This window comes from Gekko japonicus, unplaced genomic scaffold, assembly GCF_001447785.1.
Source record: "Gekko japonicus isolate JY-2015 unplaced genomic scaffold, Gekko_japonicus_V1.1 scaffold1654, whole genome shotgun sequence".
NCBI lineage: Eukaryota > Metazoa > Chordata > Lepidosauria > Squamata > Gekkonidae > Gekko > Gekko japonicus.
Genome location: NW_015172605.1, coordinates 81,845 through 98,035, shown reverse-complemented (window position 1 = coordinate 98,035; position 16,191 = coordinate 81,845). Strand labels below are relative to the sequence as shown.

General features: G+C 45.6%; 1 protein-coding gene across 1 annotated transcript in view; it reads left to right on the top strand.

Moving 5' to 3' along the window:
• The first annotated feature begins 306 nt into the window (after positions 1–306).
• The window catches only part of LOC107119157 (matrix metalloproteinase-20-like), a 25,174-nt gene continuing 9,289 nt past the window's right edge, over positions 307–16,191 (top strand). The window contains 5 exon segments of the mRNA XM_015421609.1: positions 307–432; positions 2,745–2,989; positions 13,510–13,658; positions 15,009–15,134; positions 15,242–15,403. Of these exon segments, the coding sequence (XP_015277095.1) occupies positions 307–432; positions 2,745–2,989; positions 13,510–13,658; positions 15,009–15,134; positions 15,242–15,403 (808 nt within the window).

Below are 16,191 nucleotides of genomic sequence, written 5' to 3'. Positions count from 1 at the left end.
AAATGGAGCTATGTCACATATTGCCCATTTAGAAACTGCAGAATACAGTGTTTACCTACTTTTGCCAGCATTATACGATGCTTCCTTCTTTTTGCCAATTTTTCTAAGTTAGGAGGGATTTGGCTTTTCCTTTATCTAAGTGCTAGTGTGTTACCCCTTCATCAAAACTTTTTAAACTGTATAATTACCTTCTGAGACATGAGTCACTTTGGCTCTGGATTCCCAAACGGGCTGCTCTCTCTATAAAAAGTGGCAGAGGGTCCTTCTGCCCGGTCTTATCAACACATCCTGTACACCAGAGAAGAAATGGAGCTCTTTTATATGTTTTGCCCACCTTTGTTTCTGGTTCTTTCCTTGAAATATTCAATGGCCGCCCCTGCTCTTTTTGCATTGCCACGTACATCCAGCTGGAGAGACTTCTATATTGCACAGGTGCGTGATGCTTTGCACATTTTACTGACAATTCCATAGGCACTTGGTTTAGGAGCCTGTCCTACTGCATGAAGTGAATTTTTCCCTCCAGTTAATATGCATAGGATCAGGCTATAGAGTTGTGACTGTTGGAAGTAGCTTTCACTGGGGTCCATAGGAGTTACCTCTGACTAAATGGTACTTCAGATCAGGTTTTTAAGATGTTAAATCTATATTTGTGGTGGTGAGGAATGGGTGGAGGTATATGGTTTTTTTTTGTTATTTGCTTCTCCCAGGTAGTTGGCAGCTTTGGATTTTGGGAACTGTAACTTCTGTAGCTCTTACGAACTGCAATCTCAAAGTGGAAATAGAGATCAATGGTTACTTAAGTCCTTACCATAGGCTGGAATTGCATGGATTGTTTATGGCATATGGCCATCAGTAAAATCAGTGTTACTGGTCTGCAACAATAGAAATATGGAGAAGCAGGAGAGAGCTCTTATGTTATTGTGAGAATACTGAAATGCTTGTGTACCCAAGATTCATTGTTCTACCTCTTATGATTTGCTACTTATATATGCTCAATTGTAGGAAGATCATTGTCTTACCATTTGTTATTTTGCATTGCTCATACTATCAGTGGATAGTGTTCCTAATAGGGAATGGTATAATATAGCCTGACCTTGTCAGATCTCAGAAGCTAAGCAGGGTCGGTACTTGGAAGGGAGACCACTAAGGAAGGCTCTGCAGAGGGAGGCCATGGCAAACCATCTCTGCCTTGGAAACACCTTTCCAGGGTCACCATAAGTTGGCTGCAACTTGACATCACTTTATACACACAGAGTGTACCTAGCAGTTGCAAATGCACCTTGATAATTTCACTCCTGTGTACCCTATCTTTATTCCAAAGTGTTATGTTATCTTGAACGGCACATTACTGACACAGGTTGTTATTATTCTGCCTCTTATTCCTATTCGGTCTTGGCTTTGTGTCTTTTTGTCTTTAAGACCATTTCCTTTGTGTGTGTGTGTGTGTGTTTATTGTATGACCAGAGACTACTACAGCCTTCTTGTGATACTATGCAGATATCACATGGTTCTCATTTATTGCTTCTTCATTTCATGTATAGTGATAATTTAAGGGGAGGGGAACCCTTCCTTTGACTTTTTCCTCCAAAGAAGGTTCTGTGAATTTGTCTATGGAAATTTATTTGTTTTTCCTTCATTACAGCGGAGTACTTTTGGGGCAACAATAGAAAACTAAAATAATGGCTCTCAAACATTGCAATAGTGAATTTCCCCAAGAGTAAATGGCTTACTAGCCTGAGTTTCTCACTAGTATATCCTGCACGCCTAATCATTCTTACTAAGGTAGCTGCAGTATCTCTGTGTTAACACTGTAATGGCCCAACTACGTCATATTATTATAGGCTGGAACCCGCCCTCATCCTGCTTATTGAAGGAAATAAAATAAATAAAACATTCTGCAATGTTCTCTCTGCCAATCATATTATTATCTCACTCTGTTAGGATTACCAATGTCCAGGTAGACTCTGGACTTCTCTCAGAAATACAGCTGATCTCCAGAGTAAATAGATCAGTTCCTCCGCAGGAAATGGCAGCTTTGAGGGGCAGGCTCTATCACATCTCTTCTCCTTCCCTGGGTACCACCACCCCAAATCTCCAGGAATTTTCCAAACTGGATTTGTCAACTCGACCCTTCCTTTATGGCGCTCAGAGCTGTATAAACAATTCTCCCCTCCTCTGTTTTGCCCTCACATCTCAGTGAGGTACCTCAGGCTGAGAGAAAGCAACTAGCCAAAGGTGTACCAGTGATTTTCTTGGCTGAGGTGAAGAACTGAACTTGGGCTGCCCTGGTCCTGTTCAAAACTCTAATCATCGCACCTCTTTTGAGTATCAATGTACAGGGCCAACCGTTACTATACATTGCTGACTGCCTTTAAGGTCCATGTCCTATTCTCCTCAGGACTCCCCTGGCCAGCCACAGGTGAGGGGGGGGAGATCTGGGGCACCTCACAGTAGTGAGAACAAAGATGTAAAAATTTTGGGTAACAGTTGCAACTATGGGCCTCTCTGCTGTCCATGGGGCTGGCAGCCAGGTCTGACCTGCTGGAAGAGGATCTTAGACCACCAGAATGATCGGGATCACATTGGGCTGAGCCCACCATTAAAGAGTATCAACTAGACATTGAAATGAATTTTGTTTTCTGTTGGGGGGAGAGAGAAAGAGACAGTGTTTTTCTCTTTGGCAGTCACACATTTTGAACTACTACTGTGGAGAACTAGGTTTCCTTACCACTCTCTGGTTTTAGGACTACCTTGACAAGTATTACACGCCGAAAGGAGAACACAAGGTTGGAGAAATGGCAGCGGATGGCGATTCGATGACGAAGAAAGTTCAGCAAATGCAGGCATTCTTTGGCTTGCAAGTGACTGGGAAGCTGGACTATAGCACCATGAGTGTCATCAAGAGGCCTCGGTGCGGTGTCCCTGACGTTGCAAATTATCGCCTCTTCCCAGGAGAACCTAAGTGGGAGAAAAAAACGTTGACATACAGGTAATGAGCTGGCATCAGCTGTGCTTGAAATGAGATATTGAAAATGACTTGTATCTGCAGCTTTGGGTTCTGTCTTCACATTATTCCACAACCTACACATTATTATTTTTTAATGTGTGTCCCTCATCATGAGAGGTTTCTGCATTTCTGGAATTTGGGTGGAAAACCTTTGTTTTGTTTTCCCTCATTCTCTCCAAGCTTTCATATAAAGGATTCAGAAGTGGGGCAGGTAGAACACCCTTCCCTTGAGGTTCTCCTGGTGCCAACTTTTAGGTGCTGGGCCAAAGTGCATCTTTTTACCTAGATTTTTTAATGAAGGGTTTTATCTTATCAGCTTTCTAATGGTCCATGGATAGTTTTCTGCTGTTTGTGTTTTCAATTGTAAGCCGTCTCGAGTAGGAATCTGAAGAAGCTGCGTAGAAATAGTCTAAATAAATACTGCTTGCAGAGACTTCAAGGGCTGGAGGCAAGAGGTAAAGAAGGTTTGCTCTCCAGCACTGAAGCCACCACCTGGAATTGTCTAGGCCTTGAGGTATGAAAAGGAAACCTTCTTTATCACCTCAAGACATTGAAGCCCTCATGATTCCATCTGGACTGACGGGGAAAGGAGTTTGCTCCCTTCTGGCCCTGAAGCTATTTCAGAGGGCTGCACTAGGCTGAACTTGGGAAGGAACTGAGTGTAGGAGACCCAAATAGGGGAGTGTGCATCATCCAAGGCTGAATTCACACTCAGAGATTAAAGGAAGGATCATTGGACTCAGGGCCGGCTCACCCGCTAGGCGAGCTAGGTGCTCGCCTAGGGCGTGCCGGCCCACAGGGGCGCCCAACTGCCCCGCTGTCGATGCCCTAACTGGCGCCCGCCCCTCTCCCACACGCTCTCTCTCTCTCTCTCTCTGTGGCGAGAGAGGGAAGCAGGGGAGGGAGGGAGGGAGGGAGGAAGGCCGTGAGGAGGCAGAGGGCGCCATGGGGGGCGGGGGCCCTGCTCTCTGGCGACACCCTTCCACGCCCTCCGCTGGAGGGGTGGGGAGAAGTGGAGAGATGTCCCCTCCCGAGCTTCCGAGGGCGCCCCAGAGGCCAGGCCCACTGACAGAAGACCCCCGGCTGCGTACTGCGCGCCTCCCCGATGCTCCGCAGCAGCTCGAAGCTCAAGGCGCCCGTGGCCCGGTGCCGAGAGACCTCCTCCCTCCTCCTGCTCCGGGGCTGTCAGCCCGCCACCGCCCAACTCCACCATAGGTGCTTCAGCCCCGCACCCACGGAGGGAATGGAGGGAGGGAGCCGCCACTGCTGTTTGCGCTCCTTGCACTCTGTCACCCTCTCTCTCTCACTGCCCTGCTCAGTGGAAAGCCCCTTGATTCGCGGGGGTGTGTGGGGAGGTCAGCTCGCCTCGCCGGAAAGCACCCCTCGAGGAAGCGCAACCTGGCTCGGAAGCCAGTCCAGCGAATGGGCCCAGGAAGAGTTGTGGAGACTTTTCAGAAAGGGAGCGAGAAGACACGTGGGGGGTCCCCTTCGCCATCTTCCCGCAGAGCGCACAGAACCCGAAGCGCACCCCCCCCAGCGCCGCCTTGCAACCTGCAAGAGGTGCTGCAGGCAGGTCCAGCAGCACATGCAAGACGCCCTGTACCGGGGCGGCCCCCTTGCGTGCATGACTGCTTGGACAGCTGAGGGACGGCGCGGTCCCGCCTCGCCAAAGCTCACGTAGCCACCGCTGCCGTTCCAAGTTGTAGCTACTCGGCGGGCTGCTCCGCGCTCACCTCCTCCTCGGCCTCCCCGGGGGCGGAGGCCTTCCCACAGAAGCCTTCAGAAGCCTTCCCACACTTGCCCTCAAAGCACCAAGAATACAGAGCATCACTGCCCCAGACAGAGTGTTCCATTGATACCTCCTGGCTAATAGCAGTCATCGACCTCTGCTCCATATATTTATCCAATCCCCTCTTGAAGCGACCTATGCTTGTAGCCACCACCACTTCCAGCAGCAGTGAATTCCACTTATTAATTACTCTTTGAGTGAAGAAGTACTTCCTTTTATTTATTCTAAGCCTACTGCTCTTAAATTTCATTGTGTGCCCACAAGTTCTTGTTTTGTGAGAAAGGGAGGAGAAATACGTCTTTCTCTACCTTCTCTGTCCCATGCATAATCTTATAAACCTCTGTCACGTCACCCCTCAATTGTCATTTCTACCGGCTAAAGAGCCCTAACCTCTTTAACCTTTCTTCATAGAGAAGGTGTTCCATCCCCTCATTCATTTTAGTTGCCCTTTTCTGCACCTTTTCCAATGCTGTAATATCTTTTTTGACATGCAGTGACCAGAACTGTACACAGCATTCCAAATGAGGCTGCACCATAGATTTATACAGGGCACTATGACACTGACTGATTTGTTTTCAGTTCCCTTCCTAATAATCCCCATCATAGCATTTGCCTTTTCTTTTCTTTTTTGCAGTCACACATTGAGTTGACATCTTCAGTGAGTTATCTACCATGGCTCCAACATCTCTCTCCTGGTCAGTTATCACCAGTTCGGACCCTATCTACATATATTAGTACTTAGGATTTTTGGCTCCAATGTGCATTACTTTGCATTTGCTTATGTTGAACCTCATTTGTCATGCTGATACCCAGCCTCAGCAGATCCCTCTGAAGCTCCTCATAATCCTTCCTGGTTCTCACTGCCCTGAACATCTTAGTGTCTTCTGCAGACTTAACCACTTCACTGCTTACTCCCAACTCCAGATCATTAATGAACAAGTTAAAAAGCACTAGACCTAGTACCAAGCTGTGTGGTACCTCACTGCTTACCAACCTCCACTGTGAAACCTTCCCATTTATACTCTCTGTTTGCTATTAATTAATCAGTTTTTAATCCACAAAAGGACTTGTCCTCTTATCCCATGACAGCTGAGTTTACTTTGGAGCCTGTGGTAAAGAACTTTATCAAAAGATTTCTGGAAGTCTGGGTAAACTATATCTACTGGGTCACCCTTCCCCACATGTTTGTTCACCCCCCTCAAAGAACTCTAAAAGATTAGTGAGACAAGATCTTCCCTTACAGAATCCATGCTGATTCTTCCTCAATAGTTTTTGTTCATCAATGTGCCTGCTGATTCTATCTTTAATAATGGATTCCACCAACTTTCCCGGTACTGACATTTGACTGATCAGCCTGTAATTTCCAGGATCTCCTCTGGAACCTTTTTTAAAGATGTGGATTACATTAGCTACCTTCCAGTCCTTAGCAATGGAGGCAGCTTTTAGTGATAGACTGCATATTTTTGTCAGGAGATCTACAAGTTCACATTTGAGTTCTTTCAGAACTCTCGGATGTATGCCATCTGGGCCTGGTGATTTGTCAGTTTTTAATTTGTCCATCAGTCATAGGACCTCCCTTCTTGTCACCTCAATCTGACTCAGGTCTTTCGACACCCCTCCTGAAATAGGTGGTTCTGGAGTGGGCAAGCACTTCCCATCTTCTACAGTGAAGACAGAGGCAAAAAAATACATTAATCTTTGCTGCCATTTCCCTATCATCCTTCAGTACTCTTTTCACCCCTTGGTCATCCAAGGGCCCCACTGCCTCCCTGGCTGGTTTCCTGCTTCTAATGTATTTGAAGCAATTTTTATTGTTGGTTTTTATGTTTTTTGCTGTATGTTCCACATAGTCCCTTTTTGCCTGTCTGATTAACAACTTGCATTTTATATGCCAAAGCCCGTGCTCCCTTTTATTTACCTCACTCAGACCAGCCTTCCACAGCTTAAATGAATCCTTACATTTTACTGCTTGCATTACTTTGTTTGTTAATCATGCAGGCCTTTTTATATACCTGTTTGTACCTTTCCTATCCTGTGATATACACTGTATCAGAGCTTCCAGTATTGTAGTTTTAAATAGTCTCCAAGCTTCCTGAAGGGATTTGACTCTCCTTACCTATTCCTTTCAGTTTCTTCTTCACACGGCACCTCATATGAGAGAAGCTACCCCTTCTCAAGTGATTGTGTTGGTCATTTTGGGCAACTCCTTATTTACATAAATGCGAAACTTAATAGCATTTTGGGCACTGTTACCAGCCGGTGCTATCATGTTTACATCTCTCACCAGGTCTTGAGCATTACTTAGGACCAAGTCCAGGATCACCTCCTCCCTGGTAGGTCCTGTGACCATCTGCTCCATGGCACAGTCATTGAACTTATCTAGAAACATTTTTCAAACCCAAGATTATTCCCCATATTTACAGGGTCTCACTGTTCCCCTTTCTATAGATGCCCACTTGTTTCACAGCACATAGTCATACCAATGTTACTAATGTGGGGAGTGGTGTTTTTACATGGTTACTCATTCTTATAGGTATGTCCTAGCGCTGATGAGACCAGCTACAATTCCAAGTAGGATCCATCTGCACAATTTGTGACCCCAAACCCCTGACCTAAATAACCCAAGCTAGTCCGTTCGCATCAGATCTCAGAAGCTAAGCAGAGTCAGCACTGGATGGGAGACCACCAGGAAGTCCAGGGTCAAGCAGTGGCAAATCACCTCTGAACCTCTCTTGTCTTGAAAACCCTACAGGGTTGCCATAAGTTGGCTGCAACTCACTGGGGGGGGGGGAGTCACTAGAGAATGAGAAATCTCTGTGGTTGCTCATTCTTATAGATACATCCTAGCATTGACCGGGTATAGTTCAAATACGATCAATCTGCACAGCTGGTGACCCTAAATATATCCCAAGCCAACAAACTTGCCAGCTCCCTTGGATTGAGCAATCCCGGGCATGCAGCAAAACAGGACATGTAGCAAGCTGCTACTTGTGGTCTTTGAGAAGACCCCAGATATTGTTGTTGACACAGCCACATGTCATTGATGCTGCAGGAACACCCACCAGTCCCTAGGTGTGGTGCAGCAGGTGCAGAACCACATTTATGGGGAAATGCGGAGTGGTTTGTTCTACAGACATCTTCTCTACAGGTGGCTGTTAAAAGCAGTGGATAGCCTTTATAGTCTTTTTAGAATAGTGGTGGAAAGTGCCATCAAGTCATAGCTGACATGGCAATCCCTGGTGGGGTTTTCAAGGCAAAAGACGGTCAAAAGTGGTTTGGCCTTGCCTGCCTCCACGTCATGACCCTGGTATTCCTTGGAGGTCTCCCATCCAAATACTAGCCAGGGCTGCCCCCGCTTAGTGTCTGAGATCTGACGAGATTCAACTAACCTGGGCCTTCTGAGAATATCTGGGACTAAAAGCAAGGATACTTTCTTACCCTGTTGGATCCATATTATGGAATGGAAGTATACAGCCTTCTCGACATTTTTAAATGCAAATATTTAAAACGTAGCTCTCTAAATGGAATCTGCTGTGAAATGTTCCCTGTGATGGTCTAAGTTATACCTAGATCCTGTACACACAACCAACCCTGGTTGTGAATGGGCAGAATAGCTTCAACCAGTGCCCAGTTTGCCATTCAATCCTAGTCATGCAATGGTCCAATAAATGCAGGCTGAGTTTGTACATTTCCTGTAACGTAAAGGCCAGAGCATTCACTAGACATTCAGGTTTTCAAAGAGTTGTGTCTGGGTTCCTCGGGTTTGCTGAAGCAGAAAAATGGGGAAATAATGTTGTCACGGGAAATGGCGGCGGGGGAGGCAGGAGCCCTTCCTCCCCATGTGGTGGTGTCCCAAGTCCATTCGGGCTTTCCTTTATTTTTTTAAAGCCATTCCCTGCCAGAGCTGTGTGGCTGCAAGGAACCTGAGCTGGATTGAGGAAACCTGGATCCCACTCTTTAAAAACCTGCACATCTAGTTTGATGTTTAGAAGGATGCAAATCTGCTGAAGATGGCATTGTAAGAAAATTGGCAATTGAAAATCCAATAGATAACCTATGTTTTAAAGTTTAGAGGATTTTAGTGCATAGAATGTTGCATTTTATTGTAGATAAATACATATGGATAGGAAGTTTTTTTGTTTCTGAGGCTGAGAGCCAATTCGGTGTAGTGGTTAGGAGTGTGGACTGGGAGAAACGGGTTTGATTCCCCACTCCTCCACATGCTACTGCTGGTGTGCCCTTGGGTAAGTTACAAGCTCTTTCAGAGCTGTTCTCTCAGGAGCAGTTCTCGAAAGAGCTCTCTCAGTCCCACCTACCTCACAGGGTGTCTGTTGTGGGGAGGGGGAGGGAAAGGAGATTGTAAGACACTCTGAGACTCCTTTGGTTAGTGATGGGCAGGGTATAAATCCAATCTCCTCCTCCTCCTCCTCCTCCTCCTCCTCTTCTTCTCTGACTGCGTTTGATTGGGAAGTCTCATTTCTAGATTATAACTAATTTATAGATTATAAACTCCCTCTGATCTATCTTTCTTACTAAAATTAATTAAAATTACATTTATTTAACTCCAGAAGCTATCAAGTTTGCTCCCATTGCCTGACAATAACTTTTTTAAAAAGTCTTAATTTAGACAGAAAACCACATACCAATATGTTTATTACAGAACTTTACAGAAGGATATCTGGATGCTTGTAAGAAATCTATATGACAATTTAGGCAATACTGTGAGGGAAGAGTTGCTTGTTCCACCATGTGGAATGTCTTTTAGAAACTGGCACTAAGCACATGTTCCTATGCATGGTTGATATGTTGTTCAAACACAAAAATAGCTCTTTGCCATGGCGAGTGTGCATATAGTATAGAGTTACTGTGGTCCAGATAGATGGCTAGATTTGGTCTAGGGAGGTCTGGGTTAGAATTCCTGCAGTTGGGATTATCTTGGGTCACTCACTGTCACTAAGCTACCTCAAAGGGCTGATGTCTAGATAAACTGGAACTTCCTGCTTAATACGTTAGCTCCTTGGGCTCTCAGGCAGCTCACACCAACACTTGGGTATAACCAGATTGCCGTCACGTATTAATTAATTTGGTTTTAGGCTTTAATCAGAACTATATTGGATTGTTTTATTGTTTATTGGCTTATTGTTACCCACCATGAGCTCACTTGTGGGTGAGGGTGGGATATATACCCCATAAAATAAAATAAATAAAATAAAATGAGGCCATGGAGTGCCTTGAAGGAAGAGCAGTAGACACACAAAGTAAATTGGTGTCCAAAGCTTCTGCCATTGGTGTTTGCATTAATTCCACTAGGTGGAGCTATTCATATGGAAAACTCAAGTCTCTATGAGCGCAAGGTGTTCTTTTGAACGGAGCGGAGGGATAGTTGTCCTTCCACAATGTTCCGTGAAAGTTCCATTGCTTGATTTATTGACGTGGTTAACAATGTATCTGCTGCTTTACGGCAGTGTTCAGAGCAGCTAGCAAATGAAAGTATCCCCAAGCAACGCCAAACATTGAAGCAAACTTCAGGAAATCGTAACCACTGTCACAGCTAGGATTGCAAGAATGTAACTAGTAGTTTTCAATATGGTAAGAATGGCCCTGTCACCAGTCCGCCAGAGCAATCTTAATGTTAAAAAACTCTCTTATGAACAATAGCAGTGAAAAGTGTCATCAAGTTGCAGACAACTCATGGCAGCTCCTCATGGGGTTTTCATGACAAGAGATATTCAGAGGTGGTTTTGCCAGTTCCCTGCCTTTGCATCAAGGCCCTGGTCTCCCATCCAAATTCTGACCAAGGCCAACCCTGCTTAGCTTCCAAGATCTGACGAATCGGGATAGCCTGGGCCATCCAGGTCAGGGCCTAATGAAGACTAGCCTTGCTTCATTGCCAAGATCCAGGGGGAGGAGGAACCTTACGTGCCCCCTCCAACAGGTGGTGTGGGAGCTACCACAGAAAAGCCACGCACTTTAGGCAAGGAGGATCACACTTGCCAAATGAAGGCACCCTCTGCCAAAGAAAGGAGCAGCTGCTCTGAAGATCTCATTTGGTACAAATGGAGATGTGACAGCAAACCACAGCTTAAATGCACGTGAAGCTGACATACTGAATCAGACCGTTGGCCCATCAAGGTCAGGATTGGCCCCATCTGCATTTGCTATGTAAAGCTGTTCCGTGCTGCTGTGGCACTGGCTTCCCATTTGGCTCAGTATATAGCTCTCCTCTGTCTGCATCAGGACGCAAGTTGTTTAGGGAGAGCACACGAGAGTGGGGGTGGGCATGCTTCCAAACCCCCCCCCCCAAAAAAAATATGATCGCAGAAAAATGTTCCTTGGCTGCTTTGAAACACAGACGACTAGATTTTCAGCTAACTTGTTTCCTTTGTGACAATTTGCGTATCTCTTTAGAAAAGATGGGTGGGGGGGAGAATCCAGCTCCTGTTGCTTGCTTTTTGCTCACAGCAGCTTGAGGGTGGGGAGAAGAAATTGTAGCACGTTAAAACCAAATCCAGATAGAAGAAGAAGAAGAAGAGATTGGATTTATACCCCGCCCTTCACTTGGAGTCTCAGAGCGGCTTACAAACTCCTTTCCCTTCCCCTCCCCACAACAGACACCCTGTGAGGTGGGTGGGGCTAAGAGAACTGAGACACAAACTGCTCTTTCAGGAACAGCTGTGCCAGAGCTTGTGACTGACCCAAGGTCACATCAGCAGGTGCAAGTGGAGGAGTGGGGAATCAAACCCGGTTCTCCCAGATTAGAGTCCGCGCACTTAACCACTACACCAAACTGGCTCTTTAAGATGATGAGACACCGTAGTGACCTCGGAGTTACCACTAAATGGCAATAAAATGATGCAAACAGCTGATGCTGAGATGAAACAATAGGAGAGTGGATGCAGAATGAAATGCAGACAGAAATTTGTGAGACAATGGGAGATCGTTAGCACAACGGTGGGAAATACCAATGCAGATTGGACCATTGTCTACTCAGATGGGCAGCAGTTTTCCAGGGTCTCAGGAAGAGGCCTTTTGCATATCCTACTACCTGATTCTTGTTGGAAGAACCAGATGTGATGCCCCTGGGGCTCAGCCTCCAAGAAGCAAGTGACCAGAGAGTTGCCGCTAGATAGACACTAAGCATCTTCCTGTTTACTCTTCTGTCACTTGAACCCTTTGATGTGTACATTGCTACTCTTAAGGGAAACAACTTATTTCTGTCTCCTTGCTCTCTTCCCGCAAGAACACAAAGAAAGGGGACATGTCTCTCCACCTTTGGCGCCATGGATGCAGAATGCCTCTCTGCATCTGCATCCGTCACTAGCTAGATGGGAAAAAAACCTGTCACTATCTCTAAACTGCTCTATCTGGTATGCATTTCTTAAATAAAGGAGTTCTTTGTGGCTCTGTGTAACTGAAAAGTGGCTCTGTGTAACTTTGTAGTCTTACAAGCATACGCTGAACAAAGGAGCTCTGCTGCGTTCTGAGCCTTTAGTGCACTCTGCAAGATAAAGCAAGACTAACATACCAGCTCCCCCAATAATTCTTACTTGGGTTGCCGGGGATTGAAAGTGGGACCTTCTGTGTGCAAAGCAGAGGCTCTTCCACTGAGCACAGCTCCTGCCCATAATGCCTTGCTGCTCTGTGAATGAACCTGAGCGTCAGGCTTTCATGCTCCCTCCTTGCCCTTCTCTGCTGTTGCATAATATGTCTGATAACCAGTATTTTGGGTTCTGTTGCAAGCCATCTTGTACTACTAGAGTTCAAACCGGGAAAACTCTAGGTCAGGGTCCAAACAACTTCTCCACAGGAGGAAGAGGAGAGTTGGATTTATACCTTGCCCTTCACTTGGAGTGGCTTACAATCGCCTTCCCTTCCTCTCCCCACAACAGATGCCCTGTGAGGTAGGTGGGGCTGAGTGAGCTCTCAGAGAACTGCGCAAGAGAACAGCTCTGAAAGAACTTGTAACTGACCAAAGGTCACCCAGCAGCTGCATGTGGAAGAGTGGGGAATCAAACCTGGTTCTCCCAGATTAGAGTCTGTGCTCTTAGCCATTACACCAAACTGGCTCTCAAGAGAGAGAGAAAAGAGAAGCAGGCTACACTGGGGCTCATGGGACCTACACTCCTGTGGGGGTGTGGCTGTAGTAAGGAGAGAGGGTAGGGGAGATGGCTTGGGAAAGCTGGCTGGATCTAATGCACAGTTTGTGCTTCCTTGTGATTCCAGACTGCCGAGCAACCTCTTGAGACCCCTTCCCTCAGGATCTCCCAGACTCATTCATACGGTGGCAAAACAATGAGTTGCCATCAGCTCTGTACCAAGCCAATGGAATTCAGCCAGCCAAGCAGCTCCAGCATCCTAATGGCACTTGAGTCTTTGAGAGCTGGGAAGGGGTGATTTCTACAATTTCTCCCCTCCCCCTGCAGACAATTTCCCCACTTTGTCTCCTGTGTTCTTCCAGAGGATCCACTAGTCCGCAAAAATGAAATTTCAGGGGACTCAGGAGGCTGCAGCATGAGGAGGAAACTGGGAAGTTTCACGCCACACAGTCCAGCTCTTTTCAGGAACACGTATCTTCTGTTCCAAAAGTCAAACTATTACCTTTTCTTCCTTTTAGATACTGGAAACAGTTTTGCTCATCTTACCTATGTGCCAGTCCCTTTTATCCTCGTAGCTGTATATGTATACACCATCTAAACTGTGCTCGTTTTTCCAGAGTATCCAAATATACATCCACCCTGAGTCATGCAGAAGTGGACAAGGCCGTTGAGATGGGGCTGAAAGCATGGAGTAATGCAGCCCCACTGAACTTCGTCAAGGCAAACGCGGGAGAAGCAGACATCATGATTTCCTTTCAAAGTGGAGGTAATGGTTCGCATCAAAGGCTATGGTGACCCACTGTGAAACTCTTCATCTCTGTTGTTCTGCAAAGCAATGAAATTTATACTCACTGGGGATATATAGCCACTAAGTTTCAACATGCAGAAGACCCCAAATGGTAGAGCAACTGGTCAGAAAACAATAGAGCAATAGGAAAGGCAAAGATAAGGAGTGTATGAGCAAATAATACTTCAAATAGTCGTGGGTCAAGGCTGGGAGTTTCGCTTCAATTAGGTTCTCTGACGGAGATGTGCGGTGCGCAGGGAATGCTAGTAATGGGAAGGACTGAGTGACTATGGGGAAGACTGTAGAGGTAGAGATATAGGAGGGAGGAGGGAGAAAATGTGATTTGCAACCTTTTACTGCCGTCTTCCTAGCCAAAGGATGTATTACTTAACCCAAAGAGTGATTAATACATGGAATTCACTGCCACAGGAGGTGGCGGCGGCTACAAGCATGCCAACTGCCTTGCGGGGAGGGGGGTGAGTTTGAGGTGTGGAATGCAGTGAAGTCCAATCAGCTTCCATATGCAAAAGACCTTGAAGGTTCCATATGCAACTGACATTCCAACTGCCTTGCGGGGAGGGGGGTGAGTTTGAGGTGTGGAATGGAGTGAAGTCCAATCAGCTTCCATATGCAAAAGACCTTGAAACGCTGGGCGGGACTGCACAAAGCAGCCAGTCAACCCAGCCAGCGTCTTCTGACCCGGGCTTTGCCTTCTGATTGGTGGCGATATATGCTGAGGAGCAGTTCCATCAGCCATACACTAAGGGAGTGCATTTTAGAATTAGAACTTTGGCACCCACTACTCAAATATAATAAGGGAGAGATATGGAGCAGAGGTCCATCAGTGGTTATTAGCCACAAGGAACTCTCAGTCTAGGGCAAGTGTTGCTTTGTATTCTTGGTGTTTGGGGGGCAACAGTGGGAGGTCTTCTAGTGTCCTGGTCCCACTGCTGGACCTCCTGATGGCACCTGGGATTTTTGGCCACTGTGTGACAGAGCATTGGAGTGGATGGGCCATTGGCCTGATCCAACATTGGCTTCTCTTATGCTCTTAAAGCGGACAAGGACTGACTTGAAAGCCAAACAACAAACTAAAGGCAGTAACTGTTCAGGTTTCTGAACTATCATCCTAATTGAGTTGATTATTTCAGTTTTGCACCTAGAATTCTGCAATTGTTGGTATTTTTGGAGCAGTTCTGCAATGACTTCCAGTTTCTGTGGAAATGAGAGGATGTGAAGATGTCACATGACTCAAACAGTGTCAACCCAATGACTAGTTCTACCCATGACAATTCTGAACTTACGTTCTGTCCTCGTGCTCTTCATTAGATCATGGGGACTCTTACCCATTTGATGGGCCACGGGGGACTCTAGCACATGCTTTCGCACCTGGAGAAGGACTGGGCGGAGACACCCATTTTGATAACGCTGAGAAGTGGACGATGGGGATGAATGGTAGGAGTATAGTTTCCAAATGCAACCCAATGTGTCTAGAATGGACCACTTGAAACAAAATATATTTTAATAAATTATTTTTTAAAAATATTGTTTTTGTTGCACAGGATTTAACTTATTCACTGTTGCTGCTCATGAATTTGGCCATGCGCTGGGCCTTGCCCATTCCACTGACCCGTCAGCTTTAATGTATCCCACATACAAATACCAACATCCCTTTGGCTTCCGTCTCCCCAAAGATGATGTGAAAGGAATCCAGGCACTATACGGTAATAACCAGATTGCAGAAATAAAGTCTTGTTTATCCACATTTTTATATCCTTATCTTCCCTAATTCTTTCAGTTTCTTCCATTTAATCCCCTACTGTTCCCTGAGATTCTCTGTCTAAATATTTTGGGTTATGAATATGCTTAGGACATTTATGTATACATCTTCAGATACAGGATCTGCCCTTTCCTTCCTCATTAAGAAACTGTGAGCAGTAAAGTCCAGTAATGATTATTAATATTAATGCTATTTACTTTTCATGACCTCCTCAATGCAAATGTTGAAATATCCCAATTCACTGTCCCAAAACCCCCTTTGGGATAATCACACTTTAAAATATTTAACAAATACGTAAAGTTGTGATTTAAAAATCTGTGGTTTGTTTCACTGACCTTGTGCTCACATTTCAACTCTATTTCCAGGTTTTTCCCCTCAATTGTCATGAGGGCTAGTAACTCTACTCTTTATTTAAACCAGTTATTTCCTAGTTATTTCCTCGTTTCAAAGAGTAGCCGTGTTGGTCTGCAGTAGAACAGTTAGATTAATTCATCAGAAGGATAAAATCCAAAGACTGGCACCGGTAAATCTGATTCAGAGGCATATATTTGGACTGGACAATATCTATGTAATTATTATCTTTTAAAAAATCAGTACTAGAATTAAGTGTAGTTTGCCCTTCTTAATAGAAATGCTTGTGTTGTGTGTGATATTTCAGGATCACGACAATCCAGTTCCAGAGTCCATCAGCAACCAGTTCCCAAACCACCAGCTCCAGTTGATCCAGACCAC